This window comes from Ornithorhynchus anatinus, chromosome 11 (genome assembly GCF_004115215.2).
Source record: "Ornithorhynchus anatinus isolate Pmale09 chromosome 11, mOrnAna1.pri.v4, whole genome shotgun sequence".
NCBI lineage: Eukaryota > Metazoa > Chordata > Mammalia > Monotremata > Ornithorhynchidae > Ornithorhynchus > Ornithorhynchus anatinus.
In genome coordinates this window covers 12,800,188-12,827,306 of record NC_041738.1, presented here as the reverse complement: position 1 = coordinate 12,827,306, position 27,119 = coordinate 12,800,188, and the positions used below count along the sequence as shown (strand labels likewise).

The following is a 27,119-nucleotide window of genomic DNA, read 5'->3' as shown; positions in this document are numbered from 1 at the left end:
GGTGGCTGGCAGGGCGCTGGGCGCCTCCTGGACCAGCGGGGAGAAGGAGGTGAATCGAGGCCGGGCTGGGGGGGTCGGGCACGAGAAAGACCACCTCGATGGTCCAGAAAGCCAGCATGTCTCGGGCTCCTTTTCCTTCCAGCCAGGAGATCCAGATGGACGTTTTTGACAACCCTAGTTCGCAGGTGAGTGTCGGGGAGAAGGAAGCCTGGGCCCCCCCTCCCCAAAAAATACAATAAGGGGGGGATCAGCGCACAGCCTGGTGGAGAAGGGGTTAAACCCCCCCTCCCCTTTTTCCCTGGGTTAATGATTGATGGAGCCGCTCTGCGGAGGTGAAGATGGTTGGATCCGTGGGCCTAGAGAAGTGGTTCTTCTCCAGTCCCTGTCTTCTTCCCCGCCACGACCCCATCCCTATCCCTCTGGGGGTCGGGGAGCTGGGGGTCGGGGACCGAAGCCTGGACCCTGCCTGCCGGGAAGGAGAGGAAGGAGATGGGGGGAGCCGTGGGGTGCCGGATGGGGGAGGAAGGAGGAGGAGTGGGAGATGCCCCTCTGACGGGATGGAGGTGGGGGGCTTGGTCCAGAGGCTGCCCCTGTCTTGGGCGGTGCCAGCTGACGCCCCGGGGGCTGACACCGGTTGATGATGCCCAAATGTCAACCCTGTCCCAGGGCCGCCAACCCCGCAATCCCACGTTCAGGACCCCCCCTTTCCCTCCAGTGATACCCCCAAAGTTTGGGAAGTCCATTGAACACCCCCCCGGTAGAAAATTATGCCATCGGTGGAACGAGAGGTTGGCAGCCTGTCTGTCCCCAGTCTGGTCTAAGGGGAGATGAGCGTGGGCAGGGCCAGACGGGAGACTCGGAGACTCGACCCTCCTGGGAGGGGGCATCCTGGACCCCTGGGTGCCCCAACTTGGGGCGACGTGGCATAAGGGGGCACTGCCAGGGAGAGTCTCCAGGCTGCGGATCACTGGGGGTGAGGGTGGGGGATTAGAGGTTTGGTCCCCTCCCCCCCACCTGCTCTCATCCTCCTACCCCATTCCCCCCACCAGCCCCCTTCCTCTGCTTCCCCCTCATCCTCTCCGGAGCTGGTGGGGGTGGGTGTCATTAACCATTTTCTTTCCACCTCGGGTTGGGGGCGAGAGTGGACGTGCCCTCTCGGAGAACGTGGTTGCATTTTGCCGGGAGGAGGGGGCCCCGGCCAGACCTAAAAATATCCCCATTTCCCCTCCCCACCCCCACCAGCCCCACCCTGGGCCCCCGGAGCTGGGGTGGCAGCTGGCTTGGGGCCTCAGCTGTCCTCTGTCCCTCCAAGGTGTCACTCCCCGCTGGCCGGGCCGGGGGCTCGGTTCCCCCGGGAGGAGAGAGGGCGGTGGGCAGGGGGTGGGGGACGACTGCTCGAAGAGGGCTAAGCGCCGTCGAGTGCCCCCAGAAAGGGTTAGGAGGTGGAGAGAGGCCTGTTGGACCCCCAGGAGGAGAGGGGGGAACTAACTCAGGACTTGGTAGGGGGCCCGAGGCAGCCGGTCATCTCTCTTCATCCGCTGGCAGCACTCGGTTGTGGGGAGACAGATGGAGACCTCCCTGCCCAGCCTGGGCAGGATGAGGGGGTGTTGTGGAGGTGGGGGGAGCGCCCCATGACTGTGCAAATGAAAGGGGGGAGGTCTCCCCGCTGCTCTGAGGTTCATGGTGTCCGGAGGGGGAAACAGGCTCGGGGATGGGAATGCTTGGGAGGAGCCGGGCCTTCTCTGAGGCGCAGGCATTGCCAGCTTCATGCCGGAAACCAAGGCCACAGTGGGGCAGGAGATGAGGTTGGGAGATGTTCTCAGATCTCCAGCCTCCCTCCCCTCCTCATACACACACACCCAGACACACGTTCAAGGGGCAGAGAACAGCCCCTCAGTCAGGCTGCAGACGATCCACTCAAGTCCTCTGTGTCCCTCAGTTCCCCCTCCTTGGCAGGCAATTGCCTCAGACCCCCTTCCCCCCCACCATACGACTGGGATTAATTTGCTCAGGCCTCAGGAGACCTGGCAGCCCCCCTCCCTGTCTGCGCTCCATCTTCCCTGGGCTGGATTGAGCCCACCAGACATCCCCTGGGCCAGTGCTCTCCAGGTGTCTGAGAGCCCCTGATCCCCCGCTAGCCAGAGCAGGGGGCAAAGATGGAGGCCTTGGGTGGAGGGTTAGTAGGAGATGGCGCTGGGCTACTGAATTCTGGAGGCCGAGGCGGGTTTGTCTGTTTGTTTGTTTACTCTTTCAGCTTCCCTCCTAGAGCCTGTCCTCCGGGAAAAGTTCAGTTGGTCTGTTTCACTTTCTGCCTTTCCCCCTCACAGATTTGGCAGCGCCTGTTGCTGCGTGGAAAGCCGGCAGAGCCCCCCAACCCCCTAACATTTCCCCCAAACCTGTTCCCTGCTCTCAATCCCTTCCTGCCCTTTCCCGAGATTCCCCTTGAGGTCCGCCCAGTGAAGGGGAGGAGGAGACTCAGGAGAGAAGAGGGAGAGGGTGCCCCCCCAAGCCCCTTCATCCTCTTCTGGAGGAGCCTCAGGCTCAGTACCCCTGGACAGGGGGAAGCTGCAAAACGGGCTTGTTGCCTTGGGTGATTGGAAGGGAGGGGTTGGGAAAAACTGTTCTACAGGGGCCCGGGGAGGGGGTACAGCACAGGGTTCCCAGGGCTTTGGGGGGAATTTTCCTGCCCCCCATCTTTCTCCGGTCCCCCTCCTCACTCGAGGAAAGTCAGCCGCTGCTGCAGCCTGCTTAGCATCTTAATTAGTTTTGTGGCTAACGAGCTTCTGGCTCTGGTGAGGCTGCTCCAGTCCTCCCCAGCTCCCACCCCCTAACCTCACCCTCCACCCCCCACCCCCAGCTCCACTTTCCTCACTTTGAGTCAACATCCTTCCCCCACTGGGCCAAAGTTCAGCCCACCCTACCCTTTGGAGAGCCAGAGGCATCCCCTCTCCATCATCATCATCATCATGGTTGCTGAGCCCTTACTCTGTGCAGAGCACTGTACTAAGAGCTTGGGACAGTAAAATGCGACAGAGTTGGCAGACAAGTTCCCCATCCCGGCCACACCACCTGCCCGGTCAGGTTGGACAGAGAGGGGAGGTACCTCACAAGGTCTTAGGGATTCCAGGGAGAGGGGGAATGGCCACCCTCTGCGTCAGCCTCTGGAGTATGAAGTTGGAAGAGGGAATCTGCCCCCACTGACCCTGCTTCTTTTAATGTCACCCCCTCACCCCTGCCCCGTGCCCCAGGGCAAGTACAGCAAGAGGAAGGGGCGATTCAAACGGTCGGACGGCAGCACCTCATCGGACACCACATCCAACAGCTTCGTGCGTCAGGTAAGTGTGAGCCAGGGGCCGGCCCCGAAGAGACCAGGCACAGGGACTGGGGTCGGGAGGAGAGGCCAGGGTGGCTGGGCCACCTTTAATCTGGAATATTTGCCCCACCTGCTAGCCCCAGGGTTACAATCCGTTCCCCACAACACGGCACCTACCCCTTGGCATGCCCATCACCCCCTCTGGTGTCCGTCTTGCCAGCTGCACCCCGAGATACTGTGTTCTGACAGCCAGATTCGTGGCAATACCCGACAGCAGCCCCCCACCTGCCTCCGCCAGCAGCTCTGACACCCCAACGCCCACAACCACCCACCCCTAGGCTTACCCTCCTTGACATGCGTTTCCTACACTGATACATACCCCACTCACGGACGCTCTGGTTCTTGCTCCTCCCACCCCAACCCCCCTAACCCCACCTCGATGGCCCGGCTCTGGGACTGAAGGTGTGGGCCCGATCCGGGAGGGAGGGAGAGGGCTGCTGGGAGGAAAGGTTTTCTGAGCTGTTTTCTGGAGAGGCAGGATTGGGTCGAGAGGTCTGAGGGAGCTGAGGTAGGAGGTGATGGATCCTGTCTGCCCCTTCCCAGCCCAACTTTGCCCTCCTCCCAATCCAAGAAAATCACTAGGATCCCCCCAGCAAGAGAGGTCTTGGAAAGAGTCAGGGACATGGACAGCCGATGTCCCCGGTCTGGTAGGGGGCAGATATGCCTCCCGCCCACCGCCTCCTGGATCCTTCTGAGGAGAAGGGAAACTGTTCCTTGGGGAGGAATGGGGGGGCTGGAAGACTGGAAGGCGGTGTCAGGGGTCGAAGAGCTTCAGACCAGACGGTCTCCTGGGGAAGCCTGTTTCACTCTCCTCCCCTCCCCCCGTCCCCCAGCTTCCCCAAACCTCCCTCCCTCCCTTCCAGCCAGCCAGCCAGCCAACCGCAGTCGAATGGAGAGGCACTGTGGTCGCCATAGCAACCCTCCATCTCGCCATGGCCTGGGTACCCGGAATAGATGGCGCTCACGGGGCAGGCTGCTGGGGGGGGTGGGGGTGGAGGGGAAACAGGGACCCGGGATGGGAGGGCCTGCGGGAGGGAGCCCGCACTGACGAAGGGAGAGGGGGTGAACTGTAGGTAATTGTGGTCGGGGGTGGGTTGTGGGAGGGCAGGGCCAGAGGGAGGGGAAAGGCCCACCCCCCCAGAATATGCCCAGAAGAGGGTAGCAATGGCCGGTGGCCAATCCAGGTCAGAGATCATCCCGTCCGGCCCAGCCTGATGGAGCCTGGGTAGGTGAGGCCTCTTCCAGGCCACGAGCTTTCCAAGGAAGGAGTTGTCCAAGTCACTCGGTCTTCTTCCCTCTCCCAGGACCGCTTGGAAGTCCTTCCTATGGTCTAATCACTTTCCCTCCTGCTGCTCTTCTGGCCCATTCCGGCCTCTGTGGGAGGGCATTCGGGTGGAAAGGGAGGGGACCAATTCTGATTTCGGAAGCTGCCCGAAGCGGGAGGTGGGGGTATCTAATTGGAGGGCCTGGGACCGCCCCTACCCTCACCCTCTCCCAATCTGCAGCTCCCTCCAGGCTCTGACCCCGGTGATGGTTGGGATGGGGGCGCCGGTGGGGGGGGGGGGGCGGCGAGGGGGTGTGAGCCTCGGCTGCAGCCATGTCCTCGGGCTAAATATACCCCGGCAGGTTGCAAATGTAGCAACTCAGCCTGTAACCTGAGACCCCCGGGCGGGAGTGGGCAGCTTGGGCAGCCCCCACCCGCCCCTGGCCTGGGCACAGAGGGCGCCAGCATGGAGTCGCCCAGCCGGACCCGCCGGGCTGTCCTGGTGAGAACTGGCCGGGGGAATGTGGGGGGTTGGGGTGGGGTTGTGCCCCTTCAGGAGTCCGGGTCTGGGGTTCGCCGCTGTTCTTCATCCCCCTCACCCCATCGCTGGTCCTCCCTTTGCTCACTGTCTCTTTGCCTGATCTTGCCTGTCTCTCCTTCCCTTCTCTATCTCTCCCTGACTGTCTCTGGGTCTCAGTCTGCACCCCCGTCTCTCCCAAACCCTAGCCGGGTAGCGGTCCGAGAAGGGGAGCAGTAGGCGAGAGGCCACCCCCGGTCCTCCCTTCCCTTCTAGGGCCGAAGCTGTTGCTTGCCCACCACTTCCCTTGTGCTCCGTGCCCCTGCACCCTGGCCGATGTGGTGGGCGTGAGGAGGCTGGGCAGCTCTATCGGCTATGGGCAGGGAGGATGGGGAGTGGCTTCTCTCGTCCATGTGGTCCCGGAGACTCTCCGGTCCCCTCTCTGCCTGCTTCCCACCCCCCGGGCCTGCTGCCTCCCTCGCCCCCAGATCCCAGACGCCCCGATGATGCAGGAGAGCGCCGACCGGGCTCTCCGTAATTTCCCCAAAACCACCGGCTGGGGAGTCCCGGACCAATAGAGTCAGGCTGCCCACAGTCCTGCCTTCTCCAACACCCAGGAATGCAGGCCGGACCCGCGCCCTCCTGGGTATTGCCATCGTCAAGCTGACACAAACAAGGGTCCATTCGATGGCATCAGACACAAGCGCACGCACCACACACCCCCACACACCCACCCTCATCCAGAGGCACTGCCGCACTTCCCACGTATGCACACACGGTAACAAATGCTACTAGACACAAACCCGATCGCCTACACTCACCCTCCAGGCTCTACGCGGAGTGGCTCGCACACACGTCACACGGGGTACCCTCCCCCCCAACCCCCACCTCCCCCGGAACCCACTCGGTTTTCGGGGGGGGGGCAGGTAGGATTGGCGGGGGAGGTGACGTGGTGCCCATCTGGACCCAGGCTGGGAGCCCACTCGGTCCTGACATCCTTGCACTTCCCCCTCCCCGATTTGGCTCCCAGGGCACCGGGCACAACTCTGGCAGGATCAGAGCATACACCCCAGCCTGAGGCCGGTTCGGGCAGTGCCACCCACCCTGGTATCGGTGCCGGCGGAGTTGGGCCGGCGCCTGGCCGCCTCCCGAGCCAACCCGGGCCCCTCTGCCCTCCGCCCGACCCCAACCCACGTGGACCCCGGCAGGGAGAAGCCAGCCCCGAGCCCGTAGCTCGACCCGGGAGTGCGGAGGAGAGGAGGGAGGCGGGCATCCGGCCCGGGTCCCTGAGTCTGTGCCCGCCGGGCAGGAGGAAAGCTCGGCGGGAGGGGCCGGGAGGGGGGATGGAGAGGGTGGTTCTGCCACTGGGAGCAGACTCTTCCGACAGCCGGATTCCTCCTTGCCAGCGCCAGTGCCTGCTGCAGCGGTGCGGAGAGCGGGAGCCGGGGCCTGGCTGGCTGCGGTTGGCTGGCAGCCCCCAGCACGGCATCAGCGATGCAAGTTGGCCGGTCTCGGCCGAGGGGTCGGGCCGGAAGGGCCTCAGGGAGGCAAGCCGGTGGAGTGGAGTCACTCCCTCCACAGCTCCTCTCTCTTAGATTCAGCCTGGGGCCGGTGCCCATTGTGCCCCTCTGCCAGGGGCAAGGAGCCGGAGGTCCTGAGCACGGGGTGACAGGGGGACCTGCCTCCCGATTGGCCGGCCGGTTGGAGCGCCCGTAGCGGTTAGGGACTGAGAGGGGAGCCGGCGGTGATGCCTGCTTGGCATCGCTCCCCTGAGCCGCTGCTTGAGACCCGATCAAGTTCTCGCCTCCCCCGCTTCAGGCCCAGGAACAGCTGCTCCTTGGCTTGGCCTTAACCCTCGCGGCACCGGCCCCTTCGGCGGAGAGGCAGGTGGGGTTAGAGGAACAGGTCCCTCCCCACCCACCCACGTACACACCAGCTTCCAGCCCAGTGAGCACTGGAAGGATGGTGTTGGGCAGATGGATTTCCACTGCTGGGAAATAGGAGCTCAGAAATGCTACCCAGAAGGGCTAGGGTGGCAAAGCCCCGGGGCAGGAATTGCAGCAGGAGGGATGGTGGGCAGACAGCTGGCTGTAGGGGTCTGGAGACCCTGGAATAAGGGAACCAGGAAGCAGCGTGGCTTAGTGGAAAGAGCACGGGCTTGGGAGTCAGAGGTCATGGGTTCTAATTCCGGCTCTGCCACTTGTCAGCTGTGTGACTTTGGGCGAGTCACTTAACTTCTCTGTCCCTCAGTTACCTTATCTGTAAAATGGGGGTTAAGACTGTGAGCCCCACGTAAGACAACCTGACCACCTTGTATCTACAGTGCTTGGTACATAATAAGCGCTTAACAAATGCCATTATTATTATTGTCGTTGGAGATGGGGGACAGGAGGAAGAAAGCAGTTTGCTGGTGTTGGGTGCGAGGCTCGGAGACAGGGGGATGGGCACACTGGGCAGTGGAAACAACATGGCCTAATGGATAGAGCCGGGCCTGGGAGTCATCAGAAGGAGCTAGGTTCTAATCCTGGCTCTGCCACTTGTCTGCTGTGTGACCCTGGGCAAGTCACTTCACCGCCCTGTGCCTCGTCTACCTCATCTGTAAAATTGGGATTAAGACTGTGAGCCCCATGTGGGATAGGAACCGTGTCCGACCTGATTAGCTTGTCTCTACCCCAGTGCTTAAAACAGTGCCTGGTGCATAATAAGCACTTAACAAATACCATAAGAAAAAAAAATTGGGTCTGGAAGTTTCATTCAACCCGAGGAGCCTGAGCTCTTATGGCACAGTCACAGAAATGCCTCTGGTCCCTGGCCTGTCCTCCCCCTGCTGCCCAGGGGTCCTGCCAGGTTAGGCTGGCCCAGCTCGGAAAATGTCCTGGCTGGCCTCTGCTCTGGCCCCAAAGGGAGGGGCCGAGGGGCAGAGCAGAGAGCAGCAGCGGGACCGGAAGAGGGTACCCACGGAGCCCCGGTCCTTCTGACGGGGGCGGGATTGGGGGTACTTCCCTGAGCCCGTCCCTCCCCCCTCCTCTCGCCCCCACCCAGGGTTCGGCGGAGTCCTACACCAGTCGCCCCTCGGATTCGGACGTGTCCCTGGAGGAGGACAGGGAGGCCCTGCGGAAGGAGGCCGAGCGCCAGGCGCTGGCTCAGCTCGAGAAGGCCAAGGTGGGCAGCGAGCTCGGCAGGATTCGGGGACAGGGTCTCAGGTCACGGGGTCACAGGTCGGGGGAATGAGCCAGAGGGGAGGAATGAAGCAGGGAGCCGGTGGGGCCGGGGGTGTGTGTGGAGGAAACGTTGGTGCAAGGTTTGGGGGCATCCGGGTGGAGTGGGTGGGTAATACCGTGCCCTCCACCCCATTCCTTAGACTAAACCGGTGGCGTTCGCGGTGCGGACAAATGTCGGGTACAACCCATCGCCTGGGGATGAGATGCCCGTGCAGGGCATGGCCATTGCCTTCGAGCCCAAGGACTTCCTGCACATCAAAGAGGTGGGCGGCCCTGGTGAGGTGGACCTTTGGGGGAGAGGTTTGAGGGCTCTCTGGGGGAAAGGCCCCCAGGGGAGGGGTCTGGGGACGCATCGAAGCAGGGGAGGCTCTAAGCGTTTTTTTCCGGGAGGGGCACCTCCGGGCGGGGACAGTGTGGGATTGGGGGATACAGAGGGCCCTGGAGGAACTGGCTTGAGGGTGGGGTGGGGAGACCGCTCTCCCGGGGCACGTCCAGCCATCCCCTGCCGGGCTTCCTCCCCCTCTGTTGCCGGCAGAAATACAACAATGACTGGTGGATCGGGCGGCTGGTGAAAGAGGGCTGCGAGGTCAGCTTCATCCCCAGCCCGGTCAAGCTGGACAGCCTGAGGCTGCTGCAGGAACAGAAGATGAGGCAGAACCGGCTCAGCTCCAGGTGCCTGGCGGTGGCGAGGGGGAAGGGGGATCGGACCCCGCTCACCTGGCCGCTGGAACGTGCCCCCTCCTCCACTGATCCTCCCAGTCCAGGCTCTCCCTCCCCATTCCTCGTGGACCCCAGGTGCACAGCCTTGGCCCGGGGCTCCCTTCCGGAGCCCTCCTTGATCGCTCGTGCCCGCTGCAGGGTGCCCAGGGAGGGAGGCCCTTCCCCTTCTGACGGTGTCGTGCCCTCCTTCCTCCTGCAGCAAATCGGGAGACAACTCCAGCTCCAGCCTGGGGGACGTGGTGACCGGCCCCCGCCGACCCACGCCACCCGTCAGTGGTAAGACACCCCTTTCCCCGTCCCCCTCTTTCTTCTTCCTTTCTCTTGGTCTCCCACTAGAGACGGGCATGGAGCGGGCCCGCGGAGTGTGTGGTCCTATCTCTTGCCCCTTTCTGTTCCACCAGCACCCTCCCCTTGCCCACCTGGCTGTCCCACTGCCCGGGCACCCACCCCCACCTCTCCAGCTGCCCCTCCCTGCTCAGGCTAGGAGCCCCCAAGACTCAGGCAGGAGCAGATGATGCCCACTGGGGCTGGCACTGCCCACCCCTCCTCAACCTCCACCTTTGCTCCTTCCGTCTCTCTCACGCTCTGCCCCTACCATCCTTTTTTTTTTCCTTTTCCGTTCTTTCATTCGCCTCTTCTCTTTTTTTTTCTTGTGTTCTGTTTTGTTTTCCTTTCTCCCCTCCTCTCCCCGTTTTCTGTCCCTCCCGTGGGGCCTGCCACTCTGACCGCCCGCCCGCCCAGGTAACGATCTGACAAACCTAGCCTTTGACCTAGAGGCCCTTGAGTTAGAGGAGGAGGAAGCCGAACTCCCGGACCACCCGGGGTCTCCCAAGCCTAGCGTTAGCAGCGTCACCACCCCCACGGCCCACGGCAAACGCATCTCCTTCTTTAAGAAGGTAAACCGCAGCGCTTAGGCCCCGAAGCCCCCCATCCCGACTTCAGGCCTCAAGGAGTCGCAAAGGAGGGGAGGGAGGGCCTGGGGGAGGGACGACGCCCTGGGAGTTGGATACGTGGGGGTCTCCTCCAGGCTCTCCCCCTTGTCTACTGGGTGGCCTTGGGCAAGTCACTTCACTTCTCTGTGCCTCAGTGACCGCATCTGAAAAATGGGGATTAAGACTGTGAGCCCCATGCGGGACAAGGACAGTGTCCAACCTGCTTATATCCACCCCAGCGCTTAGTACAGTGCCCGGCACCTAGTAAGCGCTTAACAAATACCACAGTTATTATTATTGTTGTTATTAGTTGGGGAGAGGGGTCTCCACCAGCCGGGCCTGCCCAACTCCCTGAAGGCCGGACTCGGGTGGAGGAGAGGCTGTTCTCACCCCCGCCACCCGTCAGGGACTTATGGCAAGGGAACATTCCAGCTGTCACCCTGCCCCTCCCACTTGTAGGAAGACGGGATGGTCTACTGATATCCCCTGTCATGGAAGTGGAACATTCCAGGGATACACTGATACTCCTTTCCCCATTGAAATGGGAGAGTGGAACATTCCAGATTCTCCTGGTGTCCACCTCTCCCTCCTCTCCCCTAAGGTCCTCGGTGAGGGGCGGGAGGAGGAGGGGGTGGGTCATGGAAGGGGGCGGGGGCAAGGGTCCAGGCCAGGAGGGGTCCCCGGAGGACTGTCAGGTTGGGGTGACCTCGGAGGGAGCCCAGCTTTCCTCCTCACCTGACGCAGGGGAGGGACAGACAGTGCTTGTGGGGCTGGTCTCCGTCCCTGCTTGGACCCACACTCTGCCCGGCCCCTCTCACTCTCCCCATCTTCTCCGAAACACCTGTCACTAACACGCATGCCCTGTTATCTCTTCTCGTCCGCCCCCTCCCTGCCCTCTTGCAAACCCTCTGGTGCCCGCCCGCCCCGCACCCGTCCCCCATTTCCCATGCCTCCCCACCCCCCCGGCTCTCCCTGCAATCGCTGGACCCAGCTAAACAGAAGCAGAAGTCGGTGAGTAGTTTGGCTTTCTGTGTCTTTCCAGCCCCGGCCCGTGTGCCCCCTCCCCGAGAGCCCAGGGGTGAGGGGCCTCCTGATACCGCCCCCCGCTGGCACTCTCCCCGACCCGATCCTGTCCTGGACTTTGCCCTTCCTTCGCCCACTGCCATCGCTCCGGGCTTGAGGGCGGCGGGGAGGGAAGCTGGTGGGCGCCAGGCTGGGTCAGAAGGGGTTAACCTCTCCCCCGGGGGGGCCCCCCTTCTCCCCCAGGCAGAGCATATCCCCCCGTATGACGTGGTGCCCTCCATGAGGCCCATAATCCTCGTTGGACCGTCCCTCAAGGGCTATGAGGTGAGTGCCCCCAGTCTGGCCCCTCTCAGAGATCCCCGCCGAGGGGCCCAGGTTGCCAAGGACCTTCCCCACTTGGAGGGGCCCAGGTTGCAGACCCCCCCCCCCCGGGGGAATCCAGGGGCTGCAGAAAGACCCCTCCTCCAGGAGCCAGGCTGTAGAGACCCCCATAGAAGCCCCCAGGCCACAGCCCTGCTCTCCCAGGGGGGTCCCAAGTCCTGGCCCCTACAGGCACCTACTTCAACTTGAGCCAGTCTCACAGTCTCCCTCCTGCAGGTCACAGACATGATGCAGAAAGCTTTATTCGACTTCCTCAAGCACCGATTTGACGGCAGGTGAGACCCCGAAGAAGGGACGGGGCGGAAGACTCCCGCTCCTGTCCTCCCCACCCTAGCCCGATCCCCGGAAACATCCCTCCCACTTCCTCCTGGGCCTCGGTGCCCTCCCCCAGCGGGCTGCTTCTGGGGAGGAACGGGATCCCTGAATCGAATGCCATGGAGAGCAGCTAGTGGACCATTGGGGTGGGACGTGGGTGTGGAGGGAGGTAATAATAATTAGTGTACTTGTTAAGATCTTACTATATGCCAAGCACTGTTCTAAGCACTGGGGTAGATAAAAGTAATCAGGTTGGACACAGTCTCTGTCCCACGTGGGGCTCACACTCTTATTCCCCATTTTACAGATGAGGGAACTGAGGCCCAGAGAAGTTAAGCGACTTGCCCAGACATGAGGCAAAGTCAGAATTAGAACCCAGATCCTTCTTATTCCCAGGCCCGGGCTCTATCCCCTAAGTCATGTAGGGGAGCTCCATGGGGGTCGTACCACTGAGGCCAGCGGAGGGCAGGGGGGTCTTAGCAGCGTGGCTCAGTGGAAAGAGCCTGGGCTTCGGAGTCAGAGGTCATGAGTTCGGCTCCCGGTTCTGCCACTTGTCAGCTGTGTGACTGGGGGCAAGTCACTTCACTTCTCTGTGCCTCAGTTCCCTCATCTGTAAAATAGGGATTAAAAGTGTGTGAGCCCCACGTGGGACAACCTGATTACCCTGTATCTCCCCCAGCGCTTAGAACAGTGCTCGGCACCTAGTAAGCGCTTAACAAATACCAACATTATTATTATTATTAGCCAGCCCTCACCTCTCCTGCCGTAACCTTTCCAGGATCTCCATCACCCGGGTGACGGCGGACATCTCCTTGGCAAAGCGCTCCGTCCTCAACAACCCCAGCAAACACACCATCATCGAACGCTCCAATACTCGCTCCAGCCTGGGTAAGGGGACCCTCCTCTGCCTGCTCTGCCCAGTGGGCCAGGGAATGACGGACGGGAGGGAGTGGAAGAAAAGGAGAAGAGGACTTAATCAGGGAAGGCCTCTTGGAGGCGATGTGCGAAGCATGGTGAGGTGGATGGAGCACGGCCCTGGGAATCTGAATGTTATGGGTTCCGATCCCGGCTCTGCCACTCGTCTGCTGTGTGACCTTGGGCAAGTCACTTCACTGCTCTGGGCCTCGGTTACCTCATCTGTAAAATGACGATTGAGACTGTGAGCTCCACGTGGGGCAGGATTGTTTCCAGTCCAATTTTCTCGTATCCACCCCAGCGCTTAGTACAGTGCCTGGCACACAGTAAGCACTTAACATATACCACAATTATTATTATTGTTATTATTAAGGCTTTGAAGAGGGGGAGAATAATTATCTGTCGGATATGAAGAGGGAGGGCTGGAGCGGCCCAGCTGGTTCACTTGAGGGAAAGCCTTAGATGGAGTGAGGAGAAATTAGAAGTTTGGGATGTTCCATGGTGGGGGACATAAGGGAGAGACAGGTGTTGGATGGTCAGGGTTGGGTCATGGGCAGAGATTGAGATATGGTGGTCCATGCTGGGTCACTTAAGGGAGATTCCGTGCTGAGTTAATAATAAAAATAATTGTGGTATTTGTTAAGCACTTTCTATGGGCTAGGCACTGTACTGTGCACTGGCAGGGAGGGGGGAAACAAGCAAATTGGATTGGACTTAGTCCCTGTCTCACGTCGGGCTCTCAGTCTCGATCCCCATTTTACAGATGAGGAAACTGAGGGTCAGAGAAGTGAAGTGGCCTGCCCAAGTTCACACAGCAGACAAGTATCAGGGCCGGGATTAGAACTCATGTCCTTCTGACTCGCAGGCCACTAGGCCGTTCTGTTTCTCGTGTTCTCGTTTTGTCTTGTACTTTCCCAAGTGTTCAGTACAGTGCCCTGCACCCAGTGATCGCTCAGTAAATATGATTGAATGTTCCTAGATGGAGTTCCTAGAATTCCTAGGTGGAGAATTAGGGATAGAGAGGAAAGAGTGGGGGGAGTTGGATGATCTGTTTTGGGTCACTAGGGGAGAGTCCGGGGTGGAGGGGGTGAGTTGGGGGTAATGAATGGTCCCTGCTGAGTTCCTGGAGAAAGAGTTAGGGTTGGAGAGGGGAGAGTGAGAGATGTTGGATGGTTTTTGCTGGATCACTGGGAGAGAGTCAGGGATGGAGAGGGGAGAATGTGGAATGCTGGATGGTTGGTCGCTAACCACGGGTGCCCAGGAGACCCACCAAAACTCGATTCCTCCAAATGTTCCATTGCCGCCTTTGGTCCGGACTGACCGGCCCGGGAGATGGAGCTGGGGGGCCCAACGTTCTCTCCATCTTTCCCTGCTTCTCGCCCTTCCCTCCCACAGCCGAGGTGCAGAGTGAGATCGAGCGGATCTTCGAGCTGGCCCGGACCCTGCAGCTCGTGGCCTTGGACGCCGACACCATCAACCATCCGGCCCAGCTGACCAAGACCTCCTTGGCCCCCATCATCGTCTACATCAAAATCACCTCCCCCAAGGTGGGGGTCCTGGGCTGGCTCCCATCTAACCGGAAGGAGGTTCCCCTGCCCCTCTCGCTCACCCGTCCACCCCAGGGTCTCCCTGTCGTCTAATCTCCATCCGTCCTTCTCCGGGGCCAGTTTATTTCCTCTTATGTTATGCGTGCCTTTTCTAAGGGTTATGCGTGCCTTAGAGGGTTTCTTCTGTTGGGAGGTTTTGAGTGCCTGGAGGCAGGGGGCTGTAGGAAAAGACCCGTCGATTAATCAATCAATTGTATTTATTTAGCGCTTACTGTGTGCAGGGCACTGTACTAAGCGCTTGGGAGAGTACCCTATAACGGACACACTCCCTGCCCACACGAGGGCTACGGGAGAGTGAATAAAGGGTGCAAATCCAGTGCAAGGACCACACGGAAGGGGGTGGGAGAAAGGGAAAAGTCGGTTTAGTCAAGGAAGGCCCCTTGGAGGAGATGTGCCTTCAATAAGGCCTAGAAGGCGGGGAGACCGATCGTCCGTCGGCTGTGAAGAGGGAGGGCGCTCCAGGCCGTGGGCGAGAGGTCGGCGGCGAGATCGAGATCGAGGTACAGCGAGTAGGTTGGCATTAGAGGAGCTCAGTGTGCGGTCTGGGTTGTAGTAGGAGAGAAGCGAGACGAGTAGGAGGGGGCCGGGGCGTTAAGTGCTTTAAAGCCGACGGTGAGGATTTTCTGTTTGAGGCGAAGGTCTCTCGAGGCCTCTTTCCGAGTTCTTCCGCTTCCGAAGTCCAGACCCGGCGCTGGCCCGGGACGCCCCTTCCACAGCCCGGCCCCTCACCGGGGGTCTCTGCCTCTCCTGTCCCCAGGTACTGCAGCGGCTCGTGAAGTCCCGAGGGAAGTCTCAGGCCAAACACCTCAACGTCCAGATGGTAGCATCCGACAAGCTGGCGCAGTGCCCGCCGGTGAGGGGCCGGGGCCAGGGAGGGGGGGCCCGGGGAGGGCACGAGGACACGTGCTTCGACCGGGAGGGCGGGGACTGATGTGGTGGTATTTGTAAAGCGCTTACTATGTGCCAAGCACTCTTCTAAGCTCTGGGGTAGAGGCGAGGTGAGTAGGAGGGGGCAAAGTGATTGAGCGCCTCAAAGCCGACGGTTTTGTTGCCAAGTAAGACCCATTTCTAAATCCAGACCCGATACTGACTCGGGCTCCCTTTCTACAGCCCAGCCCCAGCTTACTAAGTGCCAAGCACTGTTCTAAGATCTGGTGAAGAAACAAGGACTGTGTTTTATTATTCTATTATTATGACCGTGGCATGTGTCAAGTGCTTAGTGTGTGCTAGGCGCTGTTCTAAGCGCAGGGGTAAACACAAGAAAATAGGGTTGGAAACAGTTCCCGTCCCATGTGGGGCTCACAGTCTTCATCCCCGTTTTACAGTCGAGGTTACCGAGGCCCAGAGAAGTGAAGCGACTTGCCCAAGGTCACACAGCAGACAAATGGAGGAGCCGGGATTAGAACCCAGGTCCTTCTGACTCCCAGGTCCGTGCGCCATCCACCTAGGCCATGCTGCTTCTCTGCTTTTCTCTCGTTTTTCCGCTTTTATTGCCCTCTCCCAAGCACCAAGCCCAGAGCCCTGCGCTGAGGCACTGTCAATCCAGGGTCCTGCATCCAGGAGTGCTAAGTAAACACTGACAGAAAAGCAGCGTGGCCTAGTGGCTCGAGCCCGGGCCTGGGAGTCAGAAGAACCTGGGTTCTAATCCTGCCTCCACCGCTTGTTTGCCGTGTGACCTTGGGCGAGTAGCTTCACTTCTCTGGGCCTCAGTTACCTTAAAACAGGAACTAAGACTGGGAGCCCCGTGTGGGATGTGGACTGTGTCCAATCTGGTGTCCGCCCCAGCGCTTAGCACAGTGCCTGGTGAATAATAAGTGCTTAACAAACACCATAAAAAAGAAAATTCCCAAGGAAGCTTCCTGTCCCTCCCAAGCCGCATCCTACTGGCTTCCCCCACCCTCTCTGCCTTCCCACCCCCATGGAAAGTTGACGACTGTTGAGAAAGGGGGCACCTGCTCACTGTGCTTCTGAGCACAGAGGGGACCGTCAAGGGGGTTTTCTCACCCCTCTGGGGTACCTGAGTCCTGCCCCCTGATATCTCTTTTGCCCCCAGCCCCCCTGCCTGGGGCCTTCCTTTTTTATTTTATCCTAATTTGGGGGCTTGCTCTGACTCCTCCCCCTGAGTTTGACTCAATCAATCAGTGGTACTTACTGAGCACTTACTCTTGCAGTCCACTTACAATAAAATACAATTGATAGACAGGATCTTTGCCCCCAAGGAGTCCCACCCAACACTCCCCCCAGGGACTATTCCCCTTTCTGAGACCGCACCTCACCCAGCCCCACCCCTTTCTTCCTTTGCTTCAATCAATCAACGGTATATATTGAGCACTTACTATCCATCCGTGGTATTTATTGAGTGCTTACTACGTGCAGAGAAGCAGGGTGACTCAGTAGATAGAGCACGGGCCTGAGAGTCAGAAGGTCAGAGGTTCTAATCCAAGCTCTGCCACATGCCTGCCGTGTGACCTTGGGTAAATCACTTCACTTCTCTGGGCCTCAGTTCCCTCATCTGTAAAATGGGGGTTGAGACTGTGACCTCCCCCAATTGGGACAAGGATTGTGTCCAACCCAGTTTGCTTGTATCTACCCCAGTGCTTAGTGCTGGGCCTGGCACTTAGTAAGCATTTAACAAAAGCTATTATTATTATTGTTATTGAGGTGAATATCAAATGCCCAAAGTGTACAGAACCAAGTGCATAGAGGACCCAGAAGGGAGAGTGAGTGGGGGAAAAGAGCTTAATCAGGGAAAGCCTCTTGGATTCATTCATTCAATCAATTCATTCAATAGTATTTATTGAGAGCTTACTATGTGCAGAGCACTGCACTAAGCACTTGGAATGTACAGATCGGTAACAGAGACCGTCCCTGCCCTTTGACGGGCTTACAGTCTAATCGGGGGAGACGGACAGACAAGAACAATAGCAATAAATAAATGAGATGAAGACTGGGAGCCTCACGTGGGACAATCTGATGACCTTGTATCCCCCCTGTACTTAGAACTGTGTTCTGCACATAGTAAGCGCTTAACAAACACCATCATTATTATTATTAAATCATTCCTTCATTAGAAAAGCAGTGTGGCTCAGTGGAAAGATCCCGGGCTAGGGAGTCAGAGGTCATGGGTTCAAATCTCCCCTCTCCCACTTGTCAGCTGTGTGACTTTGGGCTAGTCACTTCACTTCTCTGGGCCTCAGTGACCTCCTCTGTCAAATGGGGATGAAGACTGGGAGCCCCACGTGGGACAACCTGATGACCTTGCATCCCCCCGTGCTTAGAACGGTGCTTTGCACATAGTAAGTGCTTAACAAATGCCATTATTATTATTATTAATAATTATTAATAATAATAATAATAAGGCTTTGAGGGTGAGCTGGGGAGAGCAGTTCCAGGCTAACCCTGGCCTCCCCATCATTATTATTATAAGCCTTTGAGGGTGAGCTGGGGAGGGGAGTTGCAGGCTAACCCTGGCCTCACCATCATCATCATAAAAATAAGGCTTTGAGGGTGAGCTGGGGAGGGGAGTTCCAGGCTAACCCTGGCCTCCCCATCATTATTATCAGTAATAATAAGAAGAAGAAGGCTTTGAGTTCCAGGCTAACCTTGGCCTCCCCATCATTATTATTATTAATACTAATTAATAGTAGAATTAATGGGAGAGGAGTATTAATGGGGAGGGGAGTTCCAGGCTAACCCTGGCCTCCCCATCATTATTATCAATAATAATGATAATAAGGTTTTGAGGGCGAGTTGGGGAGGGGAGTTCCAGGCCAACCCTGGCCTCCCCATCATTATTATCAATAATAATAATAAGGCTTTGAGTTCCAGGCTAACCCTGGCCTCCCCATCATTATTATTATTAATACTACTAATTAATAGCAGTATTAATGGGAGGGGAGTATTAATGGGGAGGGAAGTTCCAGGCTAACCCTGGCCTCCCCATCATCATCATCATCATCATAAGGTTTTGAGGGTGAGCTGGGGAGGGGAGTTCCAGGCTAACCCTGGCCTCCCCATCATCATCATCAATAATACTAACTCGACTCTATTTACTGCCGTTGTTCTCGTCTGTCCGTCTCCCCCGATTAGACTGTAAGCCCGTCAAACGGCAGGGACCGTCTCTATCTGTTGCCGACTTGTTCATCCCAAGCGCTTAGTACAGTGCTCTGCACATAGTAAGCGCTCAATAAATACTGTTGAATGAATGAATGAATACTAAGGTTTTGAGGGCAAGCCCTGGCCTCCCCATCATTATTCTGAATAATACGAATAAGGTTCTGAGTGGCAGGCTAACCCCGGCCTCCCCCTGGCAGGAAATGTTTGACATCATCCTCGACGAGAACCAGCTGGAGGACGCCTGCGAGCACCTGGCCGAGTACCTGGAAGCCTACTGGAAGGCCACGCACCCGCCCAGCAGCAACCCGCCCAATCCCCTCCTCAACCGCACCATGGCGACGGCCGCCCTGGCCGCCAGTCCCGCCCCCGTCTCCAACCTCCAGGTACAGGTCCTCACCTCCCTCAAGCGCAACCTCACCTTCTGGGCCGGGCCCCAGGCTGCGCCCCCCGACCAGGCCCCGCCCGGCGCGGCCCCGCCCGAGCAGGAGCATGCGCTGTAGCTCGCCGCTCCCGCCCGGCGCGGCCCCGCCCCACTGGGAGCATGCGCCGTCGGTGCCGCTCCCGCCCGGCGCGGCCCCGCCCCAGCGGGAGCATGCGCCGTAGCTCGCCGCTCCCCGTCCGGCGCGGCCCCGCCCCAGCGGGAGCATGCGCGGTCGGGGTCGCTCCCGCCCGGCGCGGCCCCGCCCGAGGGGGAGCATGCGCGGTCGGCAGTCGCTCCCGCCCGGCGCGGCCCCGGCCGAGCGGGCGCATGCGCTGTAGCGGGCGGGGTTGGGGCCGAGGAGCACCTGGGGGGGGAAGAGGGGGAAGAGTTTTATTTTGTAAAAAAGTGTGAGCGGCAGTCAGAGTGTGTGGTTTTGTGTTCCTTCCCCAACCTGATCCGTGGATTTTCCCCCCACCCAGAGTCATTCAGTCCCATTCATTCAATCCAATTCATTCATGCATTCAATCCAAATCATTTATTCGATCCAACTCATTCATTCAATCGTATTATTGAGCACCTCCTAAGTGCAGAGCACTGTACTAAGCGGTTGGGAGGGTATATATACAGATAAACAGACTCATTCCCTGGCACAGTGAGCACCCCCCGGGGGAGGTCTCCGAGGACTCCTTTCTGGAACCGGTCTGTCGGCCTTGGCCTGGGCACCTGGTGGGGTGTGGAGCCTGGTGGCAGCTGGTCTGAGAAACCCCCCCCCCCCCTTCCAGTGAGATCCTACCTCTTAACCACAGTCTGTGCCCCATGGGCCCAGTCTGTCTCATCTTGGGGGGCCTCGTCACCTCCATTGAGTCTTGCCTACTGTGCCCATCCCCATACCCCCAGACACTGAATGCAGAGAGGTCACAAGGAGAGGGCTCCTCCATCCCTCCGCCTGCCGGCCAGCTAGCCTCTCCCCCAAGCCCTGTCTGCCGCTGCAGTTGGGCACCCAGGCACGGTCTCGGGGCTGGTCCAGCAGCTCTCTGGAGATCAAAGGATGCCCTCATCTGGAAATGGGACCCCTGGGTCCCCACTTTGTGTCTCCCTTATTTCCCTCACCACCCTCCTCCTGGTCACTTCTCCTGGGAGGATTTGCCCAACCCCCACCACCCAGTGAGGGACCTTGTCCACACAGGCCTAGCAGCAGGTGCAGTGACTGCCCCATGCCAGGAATAGCTCGGGATAAGGCAGTCCAGCTCATCCTCCCTCCCTCCCTCCCTCCTCGTCACCCTCCTCTCCCACAATCCTCCCCCACCATGGAACAATGCTCAGTTTTCCCGACAGTTCACCTCAAGTAGGCCTCGTGGTAGAATCCGCACTCTGTTGCCTGGGGCTGAAGAGCACCCTTGTGGATGTGATTCCCACAGGCAGGGCACCCTGGGATGGTGCTCTAATTCTGCCCAGCCCTGGCTCCATGGGGATGGTAGCCTGGATTCCAGCACTCTGGAAATATCTTATGTGGCTCAGTTTCTCCCCCACGCCACCAGGGATAAACCCAGGGAGACTAACAGCCTGACTCGCTTGGTGAGCCAGGGCAAGGGAGTCTGAGGGAGAACACTTGAAGAAACCTTTGGCTCCCTGTATGAATCATGGAATGGGAATGAGCAGCATGATGTGATTGTGAATAAGAGTACTAACAAAGTCCTCTCTGCTCCTTATTAGTTAACTAGGATCTCATGTCACTAAATACTCACCGGCTAGTCAGCCAGAGACAACAGCCTGCGCACAGCATGCCATCACCCCTCCATCCCCCCCCCCACCTCACTAATTAATAACCTTGGACTAATCAGCTAGACACTTAAACCGCCTGAAAATGATAAGGCCTCATGAACTATTAACCCATAACTACTGTTATAGAATACGCAGTCATCACTGCCATGTTGGATGTTGTAGAAGGGTGGAAAGGGTGGCTATAAGTTAATGAGTTTATGGTTGCCAAAGCACTGTCCTCCAGCTGGTAGACTCCTTTAACCTTGGAAATGAAGAGCCAAAAAATCTGGCTCATTTGAAAGAACTCTCTCTTGAGGAGGATGGCTTCTGTCTGTTAAAAGTGTATTGGTGTAGGCTAAAAGACATGGAGTTGATGAGTTTCCCTTTGGCTTAGTTTTGCACACTCCTCTAGATTTTATCTGTAGCAGAGAAGTTAGACTGTGACCCCGCGTATGGCACAGGGACAGTGTCCAGTCCGATTAACTTGCATCTACCCCAGTGCTTGGGACAGTGCTTGGCACAGAGGAAGTGCTTAACAAACAATAATGATGATAAGCTGAATGTGAGTCCACAATTTGATGTCGTTATTTCCAGCTCTGGAGTTCCAGTCAAGTATTTATTGAGCATTTACCAGCGATAACGGAAGAACCATTAGAAAGGTTGCAGATTATGGCAGAGGACAGGACGTTCTGGAGAAAATATACCCATGGAGTCGCTATGAATCGGAAACGGCTAGACGGCACTTAATAATAATAAATCAGTGGAGAGAACTACACTGAGGGCTTTGGAGCATACCACAGAGCTAGTTAGGCATGATTTCTGACTTCAAGGAGTTGACAATTTAGCAGGGGAGAGAGACACTGAAATAAATTACAGACACGAGGATGCAGAGTATAAAGATATGTCATCAGTGCTACCAGGCAGGGAGTGAGAATCCAAGTGCTTAGGTGATGTCATGGAGAAGTCCTGAAGTGGCAGTAGAAGGGGGAAAAGGGTGGGAAGAGGAGAAATCAAGCGAAGAAGACCTTCTGGAGGAGATGAGCCTTGAGAATGGAGAGAGCAGGGATCGGCTGGATGCGAAGGGGAGGAAATTCGGGTAGAAGGAAGGATGTGAGCCAAAGGACGGTGATAAAAATGACAAGAATGAGGGCCAGAGAGTAGGTTGGCTTGGGAGGAATGAAGGGTGCGAGCTGGGGTTTAGTGGGACAGAAGGGAGGATAAGTAGTTGGGGATTGAGTGTGTGATTGATTGTCTTAAAGCCAATGGTCAGGAGTTTCGGCTTGATGCTAGGGGAATGGACAACAATTGGAGGTTTTTGAGGAGTGGGGAGACGAATGCAGAATGATGTTTTGGAAAAATGACTCAGGTCAGTCAATAAGTCCATTTTATTTATTGAGCGCTTTTGTGTGCAGAGCACTGTACTACATGCTTGAGAGAATACATTATAACAATAAACAGACACATTCTCTGCCCACAGTGAACTGAAGGGACTTAGTGAAGGATTAAATATGTGGGTTGAATGAGAGAGAGGGGAGAGGATAACGCCAAGGCTAGGGGCTTGTGAGACAGGAAAAATGGTGGTACCGTCTACAGTGATGGGAAAGTCATGGGAAGGGCAGGGTTTGGTTGGGAAGGTAAGAAGTTCTGTTTTAGACATATTAAGTTGGAAGTGGCGGGAGGACACCCAAGTAGAGATGTCTTGAAGGCAGGAGGAAATGTGGGATGGCAGAGAGGGAGAGAGATCAGAGCTGGAGATGTAGATTTGGGAATCATCTCCTAGAGGTGGTAGTTGAAGCCATGGAGCAGATGAGTTCTCCAAGGGAGTGGGCGTAAATGGAGAATAGAAGGGGACCCAGAACTGAACCTTGAGGGACTCCCATAGGGGATGGGAGGCAGAGGAGGAGCCCGTGAAAGAGACTGAGAATGAGCGGCCAGAGAGATAGGAGGAGAACCAGATAGAACTAGGTAGCATAATAAAGCACGTTCCTGAGAGGGGAGAGACTGGAGGCGGGACATTTGCAAAGAGGCCGGTACGCTAGCCAAGCCGGGATATGATGAGTGCTTGGACCACAGTGATGGCAGTTTGGATGGGGAAGAAGGAACAGATTCAGGAGATACTGTGAAGAACTGACAGGATTTGGTGACAGACTGAATATGGGGGTTGAAAGAGAGAAATGAGTCAAGGATACAGGCTTGAGAGACGGGGGGACGGTGGTATCATTAATGGGAAAGTTAAGTGGAGGAGAGGATTTGGGAGGGAAGATGAGGAGTTCAGTTTTGGACATGTTGAGCTTGAGGTGTTGGCAGAAGATCCACGTAGAGATGTAGTGGAGGCAGGAGGAGATGCGAGATTACAGAGAGAGAGGTTGGAACTGGAGAGGTGGACCAGCGCTTAGTACAGTGCCTGGCACACAGTAAGCGCTTAACAAATACCAGAATTATTATTATTATTTGGAAATCATTCACATAGAGTTGGTAGTTGAAATCGTGAGTGATGATGAGCTCCCCACGGGAGTGTAGATTGAGACTAGAAGAGAATTCAGAATTGCCTTGAAGGAGTCTCACTGTTAGGAAAGGAAGAGCTGGCAAAAAAAAACCCAAGAAGGATCAACCAGAGAGGAAAGAGGAAAATGAGGAGTGGACAGTGTTAGAGAAACCAGTTAGTGTTTCCAGGAGCCAGGAGAAGCGGCGTGGTCTAGTGGATAGAGACGGGCCTGGGCTTCAAAAGGACCTGGGTTCTAATCCCAGCTCCGCCACTTGTCTGCTCTGTGACCTGGGGCAAGTCAGTTAAATTCTCTGAGCCTCAGTTTCCTCATTTGAAAATGGGGATTAAGTCTGTGAGTCCCATGTAGGACAGGGACTGTGTCCAACTTGATTAGCTTGTATCTACCCACGGCTTAGTTCGATGCCTGGCACGTAATAAGCGATTAACAAATACCGAAGAAAAAGGGGGTGGCCCACCATGTCAGAAGCAGCTGAGAGGTCAAGAAGGATTAGGATAGAGTAGACTCTTAGATTTAGTTAGAGGGAAGTCCCTGCGAACCTTGAAGAATGCAGTTTCAGTGGAGTGAAGGGGGAGACTCAGTCATATTTATTGAGCGCTTATTGAATGCGGAGCACTGTTCTGAGCACTTGGGAAAGTGCAATATAACAATATAACTGGTACATTCCCGGCCCACAATTAGCTTACAGTATGGAGGGGGAGAAAGACATTAATATAAATAAATTATGGATATGTGCATGAGTATTGTGGGGCTGGGGGCAGGAATAGTGAATAAAGGGAGCAGATCAGGGCAGAAGGGAGTGGGAGAAAAGGAATTGAGAACTTAATCAGGGAAGGCCTCTTGGAGGAGATGAGGCTTCAATAAGGCTTTGAAGATGGAGAGAGTAATTGTCAGATATGAAGCGGGTGGGCGTTCCGGGCCAGAGGCAGGATGTGGGCGAGAGGTCGGCAGCGAGGTAGATGAGATGGGGATACCGTGAGTAAGTTGGCTTTAGAAGAGCGAAGTGTGTGGGCTGGGTTGTAGTAGGAGAGCAGCAGGGAGAGGGAGGAGGGAGCAAGTGCTTTAAAGGCGACGGTCCAAAAAGTGACCGAAGCAGAGGGATGTCCCTGCCCATAGGAAGGTCTAAGCCTGCTGTTAACTCCGTTGGCCATCTGCTTACTCCAAAAGCTAGGGGCAGGCAGGGGTGGGCTCAGAGCGTGGCTACTCAGCCCACAGAGAAGAGCTGTCAGCTTTTTATAGATGAGGGAGCAGGACAGAGAACTAAGGTAACACTCGGAGGTCCCACGAACTCGAAAACTGCCCCTGCTCCCAGGGAATCCAAAGGTTAGGGCAAAGTAGGATGAGCTCACCTGCCACCTCCCACTCCCCATCCTTGGGTCAAGGGATGTGTGTGAGTGTGTTTGGGGGAGGGGGGTGGAGGGGGTCCTGGCTGCCTGGCTGCTCTGCTGGCAAAGACCTTTAGGGGTGTAAGTACGACTGCTAGAAGGGACACGGCTTAGCTGGGATTTGGCTCTTGCCTCTGTGTGACTAACCTAGCCTTGCTTTTGTCTTCTCCCCCTCCCTCTTTCCTTCCCCCTCCTCCTTTCCCTCCTCCCCTCCTTCCTTGTCTCCCTCCCACCTCCCTCCATCCTCTCCTTCCCATCCTCTCCCTTCCTCTCTGTCTCCTCTCCCTCCCTTCCCTCTCCCCCCTCCCCTGCTTCTTCCATCCTCTCCCTCCCTCAACCTTTACTCCCTCCTCGTCTCCTTTTTCTCCATCCTCTCCTTTCCCTCCTCCTCATTCTTTCCCTCCCTCCCCCTCTTCCTGTCTCCTCTCCCTCCATCTTCTTCCTCTCCTCCCTCCATCCTCTCTCCTTCTCTCCCTCCTTTCCCATCTTCTCCCTCCGTCCTCTCCCTGTCCTCCTCCTCCTTCCATCCTCCCTCTATCTTCTCCCTTCCTCCCTCCATCCCCTCCCCACCCTCTCCTCTCCATCCTCCATCCCTCCCCTCCTCCCTCCCCGCCCCCCCTTGCATGCCGGGTGCCGCCTCCTAACCAGGGACCCTACCAGCTGCCCCAGCCGCGGGGGCCGGGTGAGCGCACCAGCTTGCACGACTACCCGGGGGATCCGGGTCAGCACCCGGGCCTGCGCCCCAGCCACCCACCGGGTCGGGCGGGCAACCTGCGGGGACTGCCCCGCCAGGACACGTTCGACTCAGAGACGCCGGCCAGCCGCGACTCGGCCTACACGGAGCCCGGTGACTCCTACATGGACATGGAGACGGATCCTTACGAGGAGGCCGAGCCCGGGGCCGGCTCCCCTTCTCGGGGCAGCCCCGCTCCCGCCCGCCGCAGCTCCTGGGGGGACGAGGAAGAGGAGGAGGAGGAGGAAGAGGAGCAGCCGCCCGACAACCGCAACCGGGCACCCAGGGGCCGGGCCAAGCCCCGCTACTCCCCGGAGGAGGGCGGCGGCGTCCTGGGCCACAACCAGAACGAGCTGGAGGGCTGGAGCCGGGATGTCTACATCCGCTGAGGGCCGGCGGGGTGGGGGGGCCCCCCCCGGGCTAGTCGGGGGAGGGGACCGGGTGGGGGTAAAGCTCCTCTTTTGGGCCTGTAGGGACACTGCCCTCTTCTGCAGGGGCCACCCCATCTCTCTCAACAGGACCGATTTGGCTTCCTTTTAGGAGGTTGACCCCCTGGGAGATGCAGTCTTCCCTCTGCAAGGGACTGCCTCCCCCTCCCCATCCCCTACCCCCCAACGGGGCCAGGGTTATTTTTCCCATACGTGTGCACATAAACGCCCCCCCACCCACCCACCCCCACAGTGGGCCAAGGACTGCTGAATATTCTTAACCCCTTCAGTGCAGGCCCTCGGAGAGCTGTCGACAGCCTGCCTCCACCTCCACTCCCCCCCACCCTTTTCTGCACCTTCCTCTCACCCACTCTACCGCTGCAGGAGGAGGGAGAAGGGCGGTGGTGAACGGTCCACTCTCCCCCAGCAGCCCCCAGGTTTCCTGTCCTCCAGTTAAAGGCAGGCTTGTCTGCCCCGTGCCTCCCCCAGGGCCAGAGGGAGCTAAGAGTGGGAGGTGAGAACGAGGTTCATAAGCCTCTGCCTTTCCCCTCCTCTCCCTCACCAGCTGCAGAGGGCTCTGCCCAGTGCCTACGCTCTAAGGGGGCTCTTGGAACCATCTCTCTGTGGCCCCCTCCCCCGGGACCTCAGCCTCGCCCCACCCCCACCAAGATTAAGCTTCGCCTGCAGTTACCACTATGTCCCTGAGCGAGGGGAACCCCTCCAGCCAGGGGGCTGGAGTGTCCTCCTCGCCCAGCTCGAAACCAAAAAACTGCCCTGGCCCCATCATTCTAGCCTGGGGACCATGAGCTGAGTAAACTTGAGCATCCTCCCCTTCCCCCGCCGAAGAAAGGTTGGCAGGGGCAGGCTGGCACAGGGTGGTGGCAAGTGCCCACTTTTCCCAGAAGGGTACCCCACGATTCCCCCGGCTTTTCCCGAGCGGGGCGGCCCGCTGCTTCTCTGGGTGTCCCCGAGACTCACCCGCCCCTCAGGCTCAGGGCTTCTCCTTGAGACCCTCCGCGTACCCCCACCCCCCCACTACCGCCCATGGGCACCAGGGGTGTTGCTCTATCTGGGTTTGGAGGGGGGTCTGTACTGCCGCTCTGCCCCTGGTTAGGGGGAGAGAGCCGTTTGTGCCAACGGAGTCCGGGCCGTGCCCACCTCAAGGTCGGGCACCGCCTCGCCCGAATCGTCACCTCCTGTGCCAACGATGCCCCCGCAGTCCCCACCACACACCCGAACTGCCCCGGGGGGGCAAAAGCCTCATCTGACCCCTTCGGGAGGGAATCTGCCAACCGGCCTCTCCCTCCCGCCTCCACGTCCCCCCGGCCTGACCCCCAGCCCCTCCGACAGACACCCGACACCGCCCGGCCCTCGCGGTCCGCTTCTCCTCGCGGTGGGCCGGAGCGAGGGCACGAGGCGAAGAAGACCCCCGGGTCTCCAGGCTGTTTACCAGAAAGTGCCAGCGCTGTGGACTCAGAATGAAAAGCTGCTCATTTGCATGTT

The 27,119-nt window shown here is 58.1% G+C and overlaps 1 protein-coding gene across 2 annotated transcripts; it reads left to right on the top strand.

The window, feature by feature from the left end:
• On the top strand, positions 1-27,119 carry CACNB1 (calcium voltage-gated channel auxiliary subunit beta 1). 2 transcript variants are annotated; one of them, XM_029076021.2, is made up of 14 exons: positions 1-185; positions 3,249-3,335; positions 8,197-8,316; positions 8,516-8,638; positions 8,911-9,047; positions 9,295-9,371; positions 11,019-11,038; positions 11,294-11,374; positions 11,648-11,706; positions 12,525-12,634; positions 14,057-14,208; positions 15,026-15,121; positions 18,582-18,767; positions 25,104-27,119. In XM_029076021.2, exons 1-14 carry the CDS (start codon positions 99-101, stop codon positions 25,575-25,577), a joined length of 1,809 nt encoding a protein of 602 aa, XP_028931854.1. In that variant the 5' UTR covers positions 1-98; the 3' UTR covers positions 25,578-27,119. The 2 variants fall into 2 exon arrangements, with proteins under 2 accessions (XP_028931854.1, XP_028931855.1); XM_029076022.2 differs by lacking the exon at positions 11,294-11,374.